This window comes from Rhincodon typus, chromosome 5 (assembly GCF_021869965.1).
Source record: "Rhincodon typus isolate 14 chromosome 5, sRhiTyp1.1, whole genome shotgun sequence".
Taxonomy (NCBI): Eukaryota; Metazoa; Chordata; class Chondrichthyes; order Orectolobiformes; family Rhincodontidae; genus Rhincodon; species Rhincodon typus.
The window spans coordinates 87,085,496-87,098,637 of record NC_063336.1 but is presented as its reverse complement, the minus strand read 5'-3'; the positions used below and the strand labels follow the sequence as shown (position 1 = coordinate 87,098,637).

General features: G+C 40.1%; 1 protein-coding gene across 1 annotated transcript in view; it reads left to right on the top strand.

The window, feature by feature from the left end:
* The window catches only part of LOC109926987 (pecanex-like protein 2), a 166,917-nt gene that overhangs the window by 25,934 nt on the left and 127,841 nt on the right, over window positions 1–13,142 (top strand). Inside the window, 4 exon segments of the mRNA XM_048597091.1 lie at window positions 2,383–2,521; window positions 5,202–5,344; window positions 8,794–8,947; window positions 9,033–9,065. Of these exon segments, the coding sequence (XP_048453048.1) occupies window positions 2,383–2,521; window positions 5,202–5,344; window positions 8,794–8,947; window positions 9,033–9,065 (469 nt within the window).

Here is a 13,142-nt window from a genome sequence, read left to right as displayed (position 1 = left end):
CTGAACCACAGCTCATACTGTTTATTGAAGCTTCAGAGTGGTTTGATATACAAGTGGAATGCTGTACCTTATATTTAGAGGACTGTCACGCAAGGGATTAGAACCATTCTGCAGCTGTACGGGCCTTAATTAGACTACATTTGGAGTACTTTGAGCAGTTTTGGGCACCACACCATGACGAGGATATTATGACTTTGGAGAAAATGTTTACCAATTACACCTGGATCCAAAGGAATAAATCATGAGGGGAGATAACACAAATTAGGGTTATAGTTCCTGGAATTTAGAAGATTAAGGAGTGATTTAATTGACGTTTTCAAGATATTAATACGATTGAATAAGGGAGATGGAAACTATTTCCACTGGTTGTAGAGTTTAGGAATAGGGGCATAGTCTAAGTATTAGAACCAAAGCTTTCCACAAGGGAGGTAGGAAATACTTCTGCACATAATAAAAATGGTAGAAGTTTGGAACTTTTTTCCAGAAACATCAATGCTATATGACTCGCTAATTTAAAATCTGATATTGGTACATTTCTGTGAAACTAAGGCCCCATTCTGTCATAGAATGAGAAAGAGATTCCATGGCATCATTTCAAATAAGAATGAGATATGCTCCAAATGTTCTGACCAATACTGATCTGTTAACCTATACCTGAAAACAAATTAACTCGTCATTTTTAGAAATTGCCTTGCTGTGTGCAAATCAGTTGCTGTGTCTCCTACATTATAGCAGCAACTGCATTTCAAAAATATTTCTGTAAAGGGCTGCAAACCCTTTCTATAAAGCCCGTTGAGAAGTACTTTGAATGTTAAAGGGGCTACAGAAATGCTTATTTCACTTTCTCTAGTTGAGGTAAATATATGTGTAATCACTCAAGGATGTTTCTGTGCTTACCACACTCACTAGAGGGTGCTGTATCCCCATCATTTCAACTGTGTTTCACTGTGAACACTGAATAAAGACTCTGATTCAAGAAAAATATTAATACATATATTCAAAACTAAATTAATTTAAAAATATCTAATGTCTCCTATTTCTTCTCCCACAAACCTTCCTCCATCCCTCTCTGTGGAGGACTTGATGTTGTAGTTCTTTGGAAACCTCTATTGGTGTTGCTAAGTTTGTAACTTTTCTCCACCACGTTTAAGTATTTCTGTATCTTCAGCATAGAAGCTTAAGAGGCAATCTAATGTGGTAAATGATTAATAAATCATTTCATAGGATAGATAGAGAGCAACTATTTCCTTTGCTGGGACAGTCCAGAAAATGCAGACCACAAGATGTCCCAAAGTATTTTACAGCTAATTAAATATCTTTTTAATAGTCACTGATGTAATGTAGGAAACATGACCATCAATTTGCGCACAGAAATCTCCCACAAATATCAGATGACAAGAATATCTGTTTTAATGATGTTGATTGAGAGATAAATGATAGCCAGAATTCTCAGTTCCCAAAGAATATTTTAAAAGTTGAAATTGACTTTTAACGAAAAGTTAGCTTGTTGTACGCTTCTCATTGGTGAGTGATCCATCCCATCATGTGTGGGAAGCAAAATGGCCTCTGTCATTGCCTAACAGTGTCATTGCAAGGAGAGGTGTGATCACAGTTCTCCTAAACAGCAAGATAAATGTTGGAGATTTCAAAATCATGAGTTTTTGGCAGAGGAAATAGGGCGAGACTGCTTCCACTAGTACAAGGGTCAGTAAATAGAGGACATAGATTTAAGATTGTTGGGTAAAGAACCAGAGGTAACATGAGGAACTTTTTTTTATGCAGTGAGTTTTTATAGTCACAAGGCACTGTTTCAAAGAGTGTTGGATGCAAATTCACTATAACTTCCAAATTGAAATTGGTTAAATACTTGAAAATAATGGGACCGTGGGGAATTTGCAGGGGAGTGGGAGTAATCAGATAGCTTTTTCAAAGAAATGCACATGCACATTGGACCAGATGTCCTCCTCATGTTCTATTATTAGACCTTTATGATTCTAAATATTAGAATCTGATCTTTCTTGGCAGAGAGCTTATCAGCTTTTTCTCATTGCCTTTTTTATTGAGGTATTTTCTTTTATACTATTTCCTTTCGACCGTTCTTCTGTTTTATCCAATATTATGCAATGTGATATCTTCACAGAAGGATCAACAATGTGCCTAATGATACCATTAGGACACTGGGGAATTGCAGGTTCCATAAATTTACATCCTGATAATGATTACCTTGATGATGTAGTTCCTTATTTTTGTGGTCTGCAATTAAATGTAATAAGCAAAAACTCATTAAAAAAGCAATGTGACTTTAAATGGCAAAGAGACTGGAATATGTGGCTAACAGAGGAGCTTCAGGCAGCATCAATTTTCATGTCTGTTTCACTACAGGGATCATCAGTCCGACTTTCGCAGTTCCCCTTCAGATTGGCACAATGCAGCACAGGGTACAACAGATGAGCCACCCCAGCAAAGACAGCCAGTCATATTGCAGAGGATGCGAATTAGAAGATATTCAGAAACACATCAAGTAGGTGATGGACAGCCCAGACCCTTTACATCCTCTCCTCTGCTCACAGGAGACTGTATATTATATCTGGATGAGCAATATGAGACAGGAGTGGCCATAGTATCCCCTCAAGTTTTGCTGTTTGGTAAAAGTTTAGGAATAGATATTTTGCTCCCCACAGCTCCAACACAATAGGGACTAAATCCTGGACATGCAAACATTTCATCTAATCTCCTGTGAATTTTTAAAAAAGGAACTACTTTCTTATACTGTCTCCTTATACCTTTATTCTCTTAGTGCCCACTCTTGATCTAAGTCTTGAACTTATTCATTGACTGAGAATTGACAGCTCTCTGGAGCAGAGAATTCCAATGGTTGACAACCTTCTGATTGAGGAGGTTCCTTCCCACCTCAGTCCCAAATGGCTGATCCCTCATCCCGAATCTGTGACTCCTTGGGAAAGAACCACTCAAGGCTGGGATTGAACAATTTAATTTTGAGATAATATGGTAAAATAAGACTCAGTGAGTCACTTAGAGTGGGAGTAACCATGTGTTTTGGATACAAAGTCAGAAATTGCTGGAAAAACTCAGGAGGTCTGGCAGCATCTGCAGAGAGAAAGTAGAGTTAACGTTTCGTCCAGTGACCCTTCTTCAGAACTGATGGCAGCTAGGAAAGGTTGGTATATATTTGATTTGATTTATTTATTGTCACGTGTATTTCGTTACAAAATACAGTGAAAAGTGTTTGTATAGTGTCGCCACTCTCCGGCGCCATCTTAAGACACATAAAAATAAGCCAAAACATAGAATATCATGGCAGAAAAATAAAGAAATAAACTTCAACTTTACAGTCCTTCATGTTAAGTGCTCAGCCATGGGCTTGTGGTAGCCAGCCATGGGCTTGTGGTAGCCAGCCACGAGTCCCCTTGTTGCGCTGCAGGAACAAGAGTCACCACGTTCTACCGCTATCTTGCCTCCACCAACACTGAAGCCACCATGAGTCCTCACTAGACCTCGCTAATGCAGCTACCACCAATGCCACCAGGTCCCGCACTGGCCCAAATTCGACTGTACTCCAAATGTTTGCTGTAGGCCCACCTCCCCAACCCAGCTGCCGCCGATGCCGCTAAGTCTTGTACTGGGCCTGTGAGTTTGTGCTGGACGCAGGTGCCATGGAGAACCCAAACTCATCCCTGATGCCTCCGCCACGAGTCTGTGTTGGGCTCACCTCACCAATGCCATTACTGCGACCGAGCTCTTCTCAAGAGGTAAGTAAAAAGAAAGGAAAAAATGAGAAAAAAGAAAGAAAAGAAAAGTGGATGGAACAGACAAGCCCTGGGCTTAGGAGCCCTAGTCCGTCGCCATCTTGGACTTTAACTATATATGCTCGAAGAGGTAAGGAGGATGGTGAAAGAATAAACGGCAGGTAGAGATGGAGCCCACATGGAGAGAAAACCAGTTGGGCCTAGGAGAATGAATAGCTAATAATGTGGATTGTTGGTGGCTGATAATGGGTTGTTAGTGGTAGCAGTCCATGTTATGACAAGGCCTGGTGTGTGAGGGTTAGGGTAAGGAGATGGGAAAAGGTGCTCAGGCACTAAAATTATTGAACTCAATAATGAGGCCACAAGGTTGTAGAGTTCCCAACTGGAAAATGAGGAGTTGTTCTTCCAACATGCACTGAGCTTCACTGGAGCACTGCAGCAAGCATGAGACAGAGATGTTGGCCAGGGAACACTGCGGCATGTTGAAGTGACAGGCAACAGGAAGCTCAGGGCCATTTCTACAGACAGAGCATAGGTGTTCTGCAGAACAGTCACCTCGTCTGTGCCTCATCTCCCCCATGTAGAGGAGACTGTATTGATAGCAGTGAATACAGTAGAGTAGATTGAGTGAAGTGCAGGTAAATCACTGCTTCACCTGGAAGGTGTGTCTTGGGCCTTCAAGCACTTCATTTAATCTAGTCTACTGTATTTGCTGCTCACAATGTGGTCTCCTCTATATTGGGAAGATGAGGCGCAGACTAGGCAACCGCTCTGCAAAACACCTGTGCTCTATCTGCAAAAATGACCCAGAGCTTCCATCTGCCTGCTGTTTCAACACACCCCTCTGTCTCAGGCTTGCTACAGTGTCCAGCAAAGTTCAGCTCAAGCTGGAAGAACAGCACCTGATTTTTATCCTTGGGAACTCTAAAAAAATTTTTGGACTTAATATTGAGTACGATAGGTTTAGGGTTTGAGTACCTTCTCCCATCTCCTTACCCCAAGCCCCACACACCAGGCCTTGTCATCATGGAGACTGCTACCACGAACAACCCATTGTTAGCCACCAACAATCCCCATTAGCAGCTGTCATTTTCTCAGGCTGACCTTTACCCATTCCTTTGTCTGCCCAACTAGTTTTCTTTCTGTCTGGACTCTATCTCCACCTATCATTTACTCTTTCCCCCTCCCCCACCCCATTTCTTTTCTAGCATATATACCAAACTTTTCCTAGCTACCATCAGTTCTGAAGAAGGGTCACTGGACCAAAATGTTAACTCTGTTTTCTCTCCACAGATGCTACCAGATCTGCTGAGTTTTCCCACCAATTTATGATTGTGTTTCTGATTTCTAGCATCTGTAGTTCTTTGATTTTTTTGTGTATTTTGGATGATTGTTCTCATTTTATGTTAATCCAGCTTTCCTTTTACTCTAAAGGGTAGGGTTGGAAATCGTGTATCAGCTGTTAAAGTAATAGAGGAAAAGTCCAAATGGAGACAGTCCTACAGGTTTTGGATTTTACCTGGCAAATGGGTGGAAATCCATTATGATCGCTTGGCTTTGCTGACTTTACTTGACAGGTATGTGGTTCTGTTCTTTCCTTTTACAGATACATAATTTGTTGCAACTTTGTGTTATTACACCCCATATAAAACAATAACACTGCAGATGTTATTTTCCTCATGTGGGTATTGTTTAATGAAGTATGAATGCTAAACATAAATGTGAAACTAGCTAATTATGGGTATATGCTCCTGCAACAAAATCACATGTTAATTTGTGGATGAGGGAGGCCATTCATCTGTCATGAAATCTGCCGTCCTTAGCTGGTATGGCTAGCCTGTGATTTCAAACCTACAGCAACATGGTTGACTCTTAACTGCTCTCTGAAATAGCCTAGCGACCACTCCGTTCCAGGGCAGTTAGAAACAAGCAATAAGTGCCAGTGATGTCCACATCCCATGAATGAATAATAAAAAGAAATGTCCAGAATGAGAGTAAAATTTCAGCATTGCCTCCTAAACGATTCTTTATATTTCTCTACTTTATTCCGAGGATGAATAATGGAATACATTATTGTGGTAATAAATTTCTGATATGTGTCTTGAACTTATTGTTTAGTCTTCTGATCTTTTGTCTCATTTAGAATTGAAGTTAATTTAAAATAAGTTTCCCGATTAACTTTTCCATGCTGTGGCAGACTCATGGAAGTTAAGTGAAGTAAACAAGAAGAAAACTCCCAACGAGAGGGAACATGAATCATGTGATTGTTTCGTGACCTAGTGTCATGAAATCCATGAGAGGCATTGCTTATCTAAACCTGATGATTGTAAATGGTAAACATTGTGGGAGTCAAGGCACAGCTTGTAGAGTTGAATGACTTACCTTGATCTGGAATTCAGTAAAACCAAACGTAAGAGTTAGGTTTCCTGTAAATTTCAGTTAGATCACCTTGCTGATATTTTCTTTGAAGATTCAATTTTCTGCAGTCTTTTTCTGTTTATCATCTCCATCCTTCACGCAGTACCCCCAACTGACATCATCCCCACGCAGTCATTTGCCCAACCCTCCCCCTCTGACACCCCACTGAGTTATCCACTCAATTCCCTTACTCAGTACTGCCCACTCAGTAGGCAACCCCTCCCCTGCAACATAATTACTATAACAACTTCCTGTTGTTTTCTGTCTCTCAGCCAATTTTATTTTTCTTAACTCTGAAATCCTGCATGAGCAGCATTATATATTTAAAGGTGTTCCGTTTGTTCTCTCTTGAAATGTTGTTGAAGACTAATCTGCCATGGGCAATTTTTTGAGCTTGTTCATTTCATTTCTTTTTAAATTAAACCCATTTAAAATAACAGAATCACAGAACCACTGAATTGTTACTGAGCAGTAGGAAGTTTGGCCCATCATGTTTGCACTGGCTCATTGAATGAGTATTATGACTCAATGTCTTTATCCATAATCCTGAATAATGTACCTATTTAAATAATCATCTAACGCCCTCTTGAATGCCTCAATTGAACCAGCCACCACTACACTCCCAGGCAGTGCATTCCAGACCCAAATCACTTGCTATGTGAAAGCATTTTTTCTTCTATCACATTTGCTTCTTTAGCACATTACCTCATATCTGCACCGACCTGTTCTTGATTCTTTCACGTGAGAGAATAGTTTCTCCCTGTCTACTCTATCCAGTCCCCCTTTTTCTCTTAGCCAGTCTTTCTCCAAGGAAAACAGTCCAAACTTTCTGGAATGTAACTTCATACCTCAAGTTTCTCATCCATGGAACTATTTACATAAGCCATCCTCTCCATTGTTTTCAGACTTCCTAAAGTATGGCACCCAGAACAGTAAGTTTAGTATAACCTCTGCTCCGATACTCTGTGCCCTTTTTAATAAAGCCTAGGATGCTGTTCATTTTATCAAACTGCTCGCCCTACCTGCCCCACCACCTTTAGTGACTTATGTATAAATACACCCAGGTTCTTTTGTTCCTGCATACCCTTTACAGTAGTGCCCTTTATTTTATACTGTATCTCAAATGTTCTTTCTTGCAAAACGTATCACCTCAGACTTTTCCAGATTGAACTTTATCTGCCATTTTTCTGCCCACCCCATTAACTTGTCAATGTCTTGTAGTTTTAAGATGAACACCTCACTATTTATAATGCTTGCATGTTTTGTATAGTCTTCAAACTCGGAAATGTATCCTTGCACACCAAGGTCTAGGTCATTACTATATCATTTTATATACTTGACTGCTGTATCTTTGGCATCATTAAATTCCAGACTAAATTGTTCAGTGATCATTGCCTCCTGGTCTGCTTTGACTCCCATATCCTGTGTGTGGTCTGGGTCATTTACAATTATCAAATTAAATGAGCAATGCCTTTTGCAAATTTTGCGGTGCACTGAGCCATGAAGCAATCACACAGTCCATGTAGCAATTCCACCGGGAACATTCTCTGTGGCTCTCTCGATCTTCCATAATTAAGTTTAATGCGCATAAGTGTGAGATGTTGCGTTTTGGTAAGACTTGCACAGTTAATGATAGGGCCCCAGAGAGTGTTGTCGAACAGAGATCTAGGGGTGCAAGTGCATAGTTCCTTGAAAGTGGCATCACAGCTGGACAGGAATAGTGAAGAAGGTGTTTGGCACACTTGTATTCATTAGTCAGAGCATTGAGTACATGAGTTGGGACATTATTTTACAGCTGTACAAGACATTTGTAAGGCCACATTTGGAGTACTGTGTACAATTCTGGTCACCCTGCTATAGGAAGGATATTATTAAACCGGAGAGGGTGCAGAAAAGATTTACAAGGATGTTACCGTGACTGGAAGGTTTGAGTTATAAGGAGAGACCTAATAGGCTGGGGCTTTCTTCCCTAGAGTATCGGAGGCTGAGGGGTTACCTTGTAGAGGTTTATAAAATCATGAGGGGCATAGATAAGGTGAATAGCCATGGTCTTTTCCCAGGGTAGGGGAGTTCAAAACTAGAGGGCATAGGTTTAAGGTGAGAGGGGAAAGATTTAAAAGGAACTTGGGGGGCAACTTTTTCACACACAGGTGAATTGGATTGTATTGAATTAGCTGTATTGTCACATGTACTCAAATGAGTGTGTGCGTTTATGGAACGAGCTGCCAGAGGAAGTGGTAAAGGCAGGTACATTTACAGCATTTAAAAGTCATCTGGACAGGCACATGGATAGGAAAGGTTTAGAAGGATATGTGTCAAATGCAGGCAAATGGGACTAGTTTAGTTTAGGATACCTGGTGGGCATTGAATGAGTTGGGCCAAAGGGCCTGTTTATGTGCTTTAGGACTCTATGACACTATAACTCCAGATGCTCTGTGCTAAATAGAATTTTATTTGGGCTTATAATGACTAATCAGGAGAATGACAGAGGATTTTCTTCCTGACTTACTCCAAACTGCCGTGTGATTTCCCAGTATATTTCAAGTAGACTGAAACTTATAACAATATAGGAACAGCATTCAAATTAACATTTACTATATTTTCACAGGAATCAGGAGATCGGAGAAAATGTATTGGCTGTTTGCTTGGCTGTTCTTGTTGCCCTTCTTGGATTCAGTCTCCTTAACCAAGGGTTTTTCAAGGACCTGTCGGTCCTGCACTTCTGTCTGGTTATTGCAAGCTGTCAGTATTCCCTGTTAAAAGTAAGTGTAAATGTGTTTTTGTTCTTAGGTTGAATGGTAATAATGTGTCATCATACTTGACTACTCTTTTTTTCTCCTGTTTCAGAGTCCTCAGCCTGACCCAGGATCACCTGTGCATGTGAGTTATGAACTCCAGACTTGAAGGGCAAATGTCTGAAATTATCTCAATGACTTGATCTGATTGAAGGCCATGTCATGTGATTTCCACACTTCCAGAATGACAATCTTACCACATTCTCACAACATCACCTAGCTTCTTGATGGCATCAGCCACCTATCCTGTTTCAGTAGGTCATTTTCCAGCTGATGTAATGGTCCTGCAGGTCTCTGTTAGATCGTGGCCATTTACCCAACACATGATGACTGAGGTAGACTTTCCAGATCTAGGGTGGGATTAACAGTTTAGGTTAGACATATTTTTACAGGCAACCTTACCAGATTATCTGCCTCCAACCAATTCAATCTCTTCCTCCTAATTTGGCATGTCTGTCTTCAGTGCCTCACCTCCAACACTACTGCCATTGTGCACCTGACATGTCCATCCTGTCCAGTTGTTTGGAAAGTGTATACAATTGTTTGATTTTTTATTAATGTCAGTAAAAACATCTGCTTTCCCATCATAAATAGTTTTATTGTCAATAGCCAATATGTTCACATTTTTGGTTTGAAAACTACATAACTTGTTTTAATCCCACATCTCCCTCTCCAACCTTTGATTTTTCCCTTGGTGTTTAGCATTCAGACATAATACACTTCAACTCCTGGAGACTGTAGTGCAATCATGGAGCATTGCCAACTCTCAATGGAGGTGATTGACAAGACTGCATTTTTTTCCCATCCCACATTACTGTTAGTGGTTCAGAGCCAACCATGTAGAACTGGAAGCCACATGTAGACTCTGATTGGATCTGGAGAACAGGTACCCTTCCTGAAGCACATTAATGAGTCAGGTGGATTTTTAACAATAGTCTGGGAAATTTGATCTGCTAGTAGCTCACAAATCATCAGATTTACAGAATTCAGTTTCAAAATGTGCTATGCTGGGGTTTGAACTCCCAATCTCTGAGTCAGTGCCATGAATAATTGTCAAATTTTCCTTCTTCTCATGCAGTCTTATGTAATCAGATTTACATTGAGTAACTGTTGTATTGTGATCATCTTAGGTAGCAATGTGAAACTAAAGAAAAGATGGCTAGTGCTCTGGTGGCACATAGGATGGCAGGATGTTTTACTGAAAATGTTTGCCACGTTGCTGATGCTAATGAGCTGCTTGCATTGTGTTGCAAACAGAAAGGAAAATAGAGAAAGAAACTTGTGCTAGAGTTTTATCGGGATATGAAAGAGCTTATGTTTTCAGAGTTAAGTGTGGTAATAATTAAACTATAATATAATTATCCCTAAAATGTGATATATGTAGAGGTAGATTTTTGTTTCCAATGAAGAAGAATAACAGGTTGGGGTGTGTAATCAGAAAGGATTGCATAACAGGTAGGCGTAAAGAAGGTGGAAATATAATAGACAGATTGTATAATAGGCAGGGATGTATAATCATATTCAACCGATTTATTGGAGTTCTTTAGGAAAGTAACGTGCTGTGTAAAAAGGGCAGCCAGTAAATGTACTCAGATTTTCAGAAGGCATTTGATCAGATGTCATATCAAAGGTCATGGCAGAAATGAAAACTTGTGGTGTAGAGGATAGCATATTGCCATGGACAGTAGATTTATACCTAACAGGATGCAGAGAGGAGACATAGATGTGTCCTTTTCTACTTGACAAGATGTAACAAGTGATGTGTCACAGGGATCGGTGTTGGGGCCTCAACTTTTTATAATTTATGTAAATGATTTGCATAAAGGGACCAAAGGTATGATAACCGAATTTGCCGGTGACACAAGGATAGGTAGGAAAGTCAATTGTGAAGAGAATATAGGTAGACTGAAAAAGGATTTGGATAGGTTAAATGAGTGGGCAAAAATGTAGCAAATGGAGTATGATGTGGAAAATGTGAAATTGTTCATTTTGGCAGGAAATTTTTTTTTAATGCACATAATTATCTATATTATGAGAGATAACAGAGCTCAAAGATGTTGAGGGATCTGAGTGTCCTAGTGTATTGGAAGCAATTCAGAGATCACGGTGGCTCAATGGTTAGCACTGCAGCTCCACACCGCCAAGGACCCAGGTTCAGTTCCACCCTCGGGTGACTGTCTGTGAGGAGTTTGCACATTCTCCCTGTGTAAGTTAGCTGAATTAGCCATGGAAAATGCAGGGTTACAGGGAAAAGGGTAGTGGAATGGGTCTGGGTGGGATGCCCTTCGGAGAGGCGGTGTGGACTTGTTGGGCCAGTTGGCCTGTTTCCACACTGTGGGGATTCTATGATTCCATCATTTACTAGCCTAATACCTGGAATGGATAGATTGTCTAATGAGGAAAGTTTGGACAAGGTAGGCTTGTATTGCTGGAGTGTGACAGAGGTGACTTGATTGAAACATAAAATCCAGAGGCATCTTGATAGATTGCATGTGGAAGGGATGTTGCCTGTTGTTGAAGAATCTAGAACGAGGAGGCGTTGTTTAAACATAAGCAGTCACTCATTTCTATGTTGTGTAGTGGACAGGTTTAAAACAAGGTTTTAATAACATGGGGAATATAACGTGCTGTTCTAAAAGGCGAATGTAAAATGGCAGTGTGTATAATGGACAGGGATGTATAATGAGTAGATGTGTAAAATAGTGGCATATAACAATTGGATTTATAACTGGCAGCACTGATCGGGATAACTGGTAAGCCAGAGTAATTAATGGGCGAGGGTGATGGAGCGGGTGTATATGGGACTGTATAATGGATGGGCTGAACAGTGGAAGTGCTTGTATTATGGCCAGGATGTATAAGGTTGGGAACTAAACTGGCAGGTGTGTAATGTGTGACCTGTATTGGACAGGTAAAAAACAGATGATCTGATTTTGGCAAAGTGAAAACCTGCTTCATAATTTTAAAAGGTATTTTTAAATGAAAGTTGTTTCAATCAAAAGCTGTTGTTGTCCAATTTGCAAGTTTCCTGATACCATCAACCTGATCAGATAATTGTCAGATCATATGCCACAGTGCAAAGTTTTCACTCTAACAGTTGGTGGAGGACAAAAGAGCCATAACAGAAGTTGGCCTAATGGCTTGCAATCAACAACTACTTGCATTTATATATTGCCTTTAACATACTAAACAGCCCCAAAATACTTCACAAGCATGTTATCAAAATTTGTTACTGAGACACATAAATGGATAATAGGATAAGTGACCAAAAGGTTTGTTCAAAACAGTAGGTTTTAAAGAGCATCTTAAAAATAAAGCAAGAGGTTGAGTGGCAGACGTGATTATGGAAGGAATTCCAGAGCTTAGTGCCTATGCAGTGAAAGTATGGCTACCAATGGTGGAGCGACTAAAATCAAGAATGTCCAAGAGACAAGATGAATTGGATGATTGCAGATATCTTGGAGGGCTACAACGTAAGAGAGTTAAGACCATGGAGCCGTTTGAAAACAAGGATGTATCGATGTTTTGCTATATTGAGAGTTCATGTAGGTCAGCAAGATGATGGTTGAGGGACACAACTAGGATATCAGCAGCTGAGGTTTGGATGTTAAACCTATTTTAATGTCACAGTGCAGAATGTTGTGCTGAGAACTGTTGACAGTAACTCAGTATATGCCTGAGTGCATTAGATAGAATAACATCTGCAATGGAAAGACTCCTTATAAATTCTGACCTTTTCCATGTAGCAGCATTGCTTGTCACAAAAGGCAATATATGTTCATTCAGAGAGACTATAGAATATATTAAGAATTGTCTCAACTTCAGTATTTACAATATTGCAATATTGTATTGGACAGAGACCTTTCTGTGAGCCACTGTAATCTTAGTAACATTGAGAGTTTGTGAGATTCCCGCACTTCCTAAGGCAGCTCACTTAAAAATGATCAGATCAAGTGTGATACTTTTGCCTCGTAGCAGGCATTCTTACTGTCACAACCTTTAAAGAGACCAATTTCAATAAAACCCTATTTAGTGAAACTTTTCAGCAATTGCTGACAGTCAGCAGATGTTGGATCCTAGGATAACATTACTGCAGTTTAATGTCTTATATTTAGTTGATGATCTACCTCTGATGTGTCAGCCATCGTCAGTGAGTAGCAGT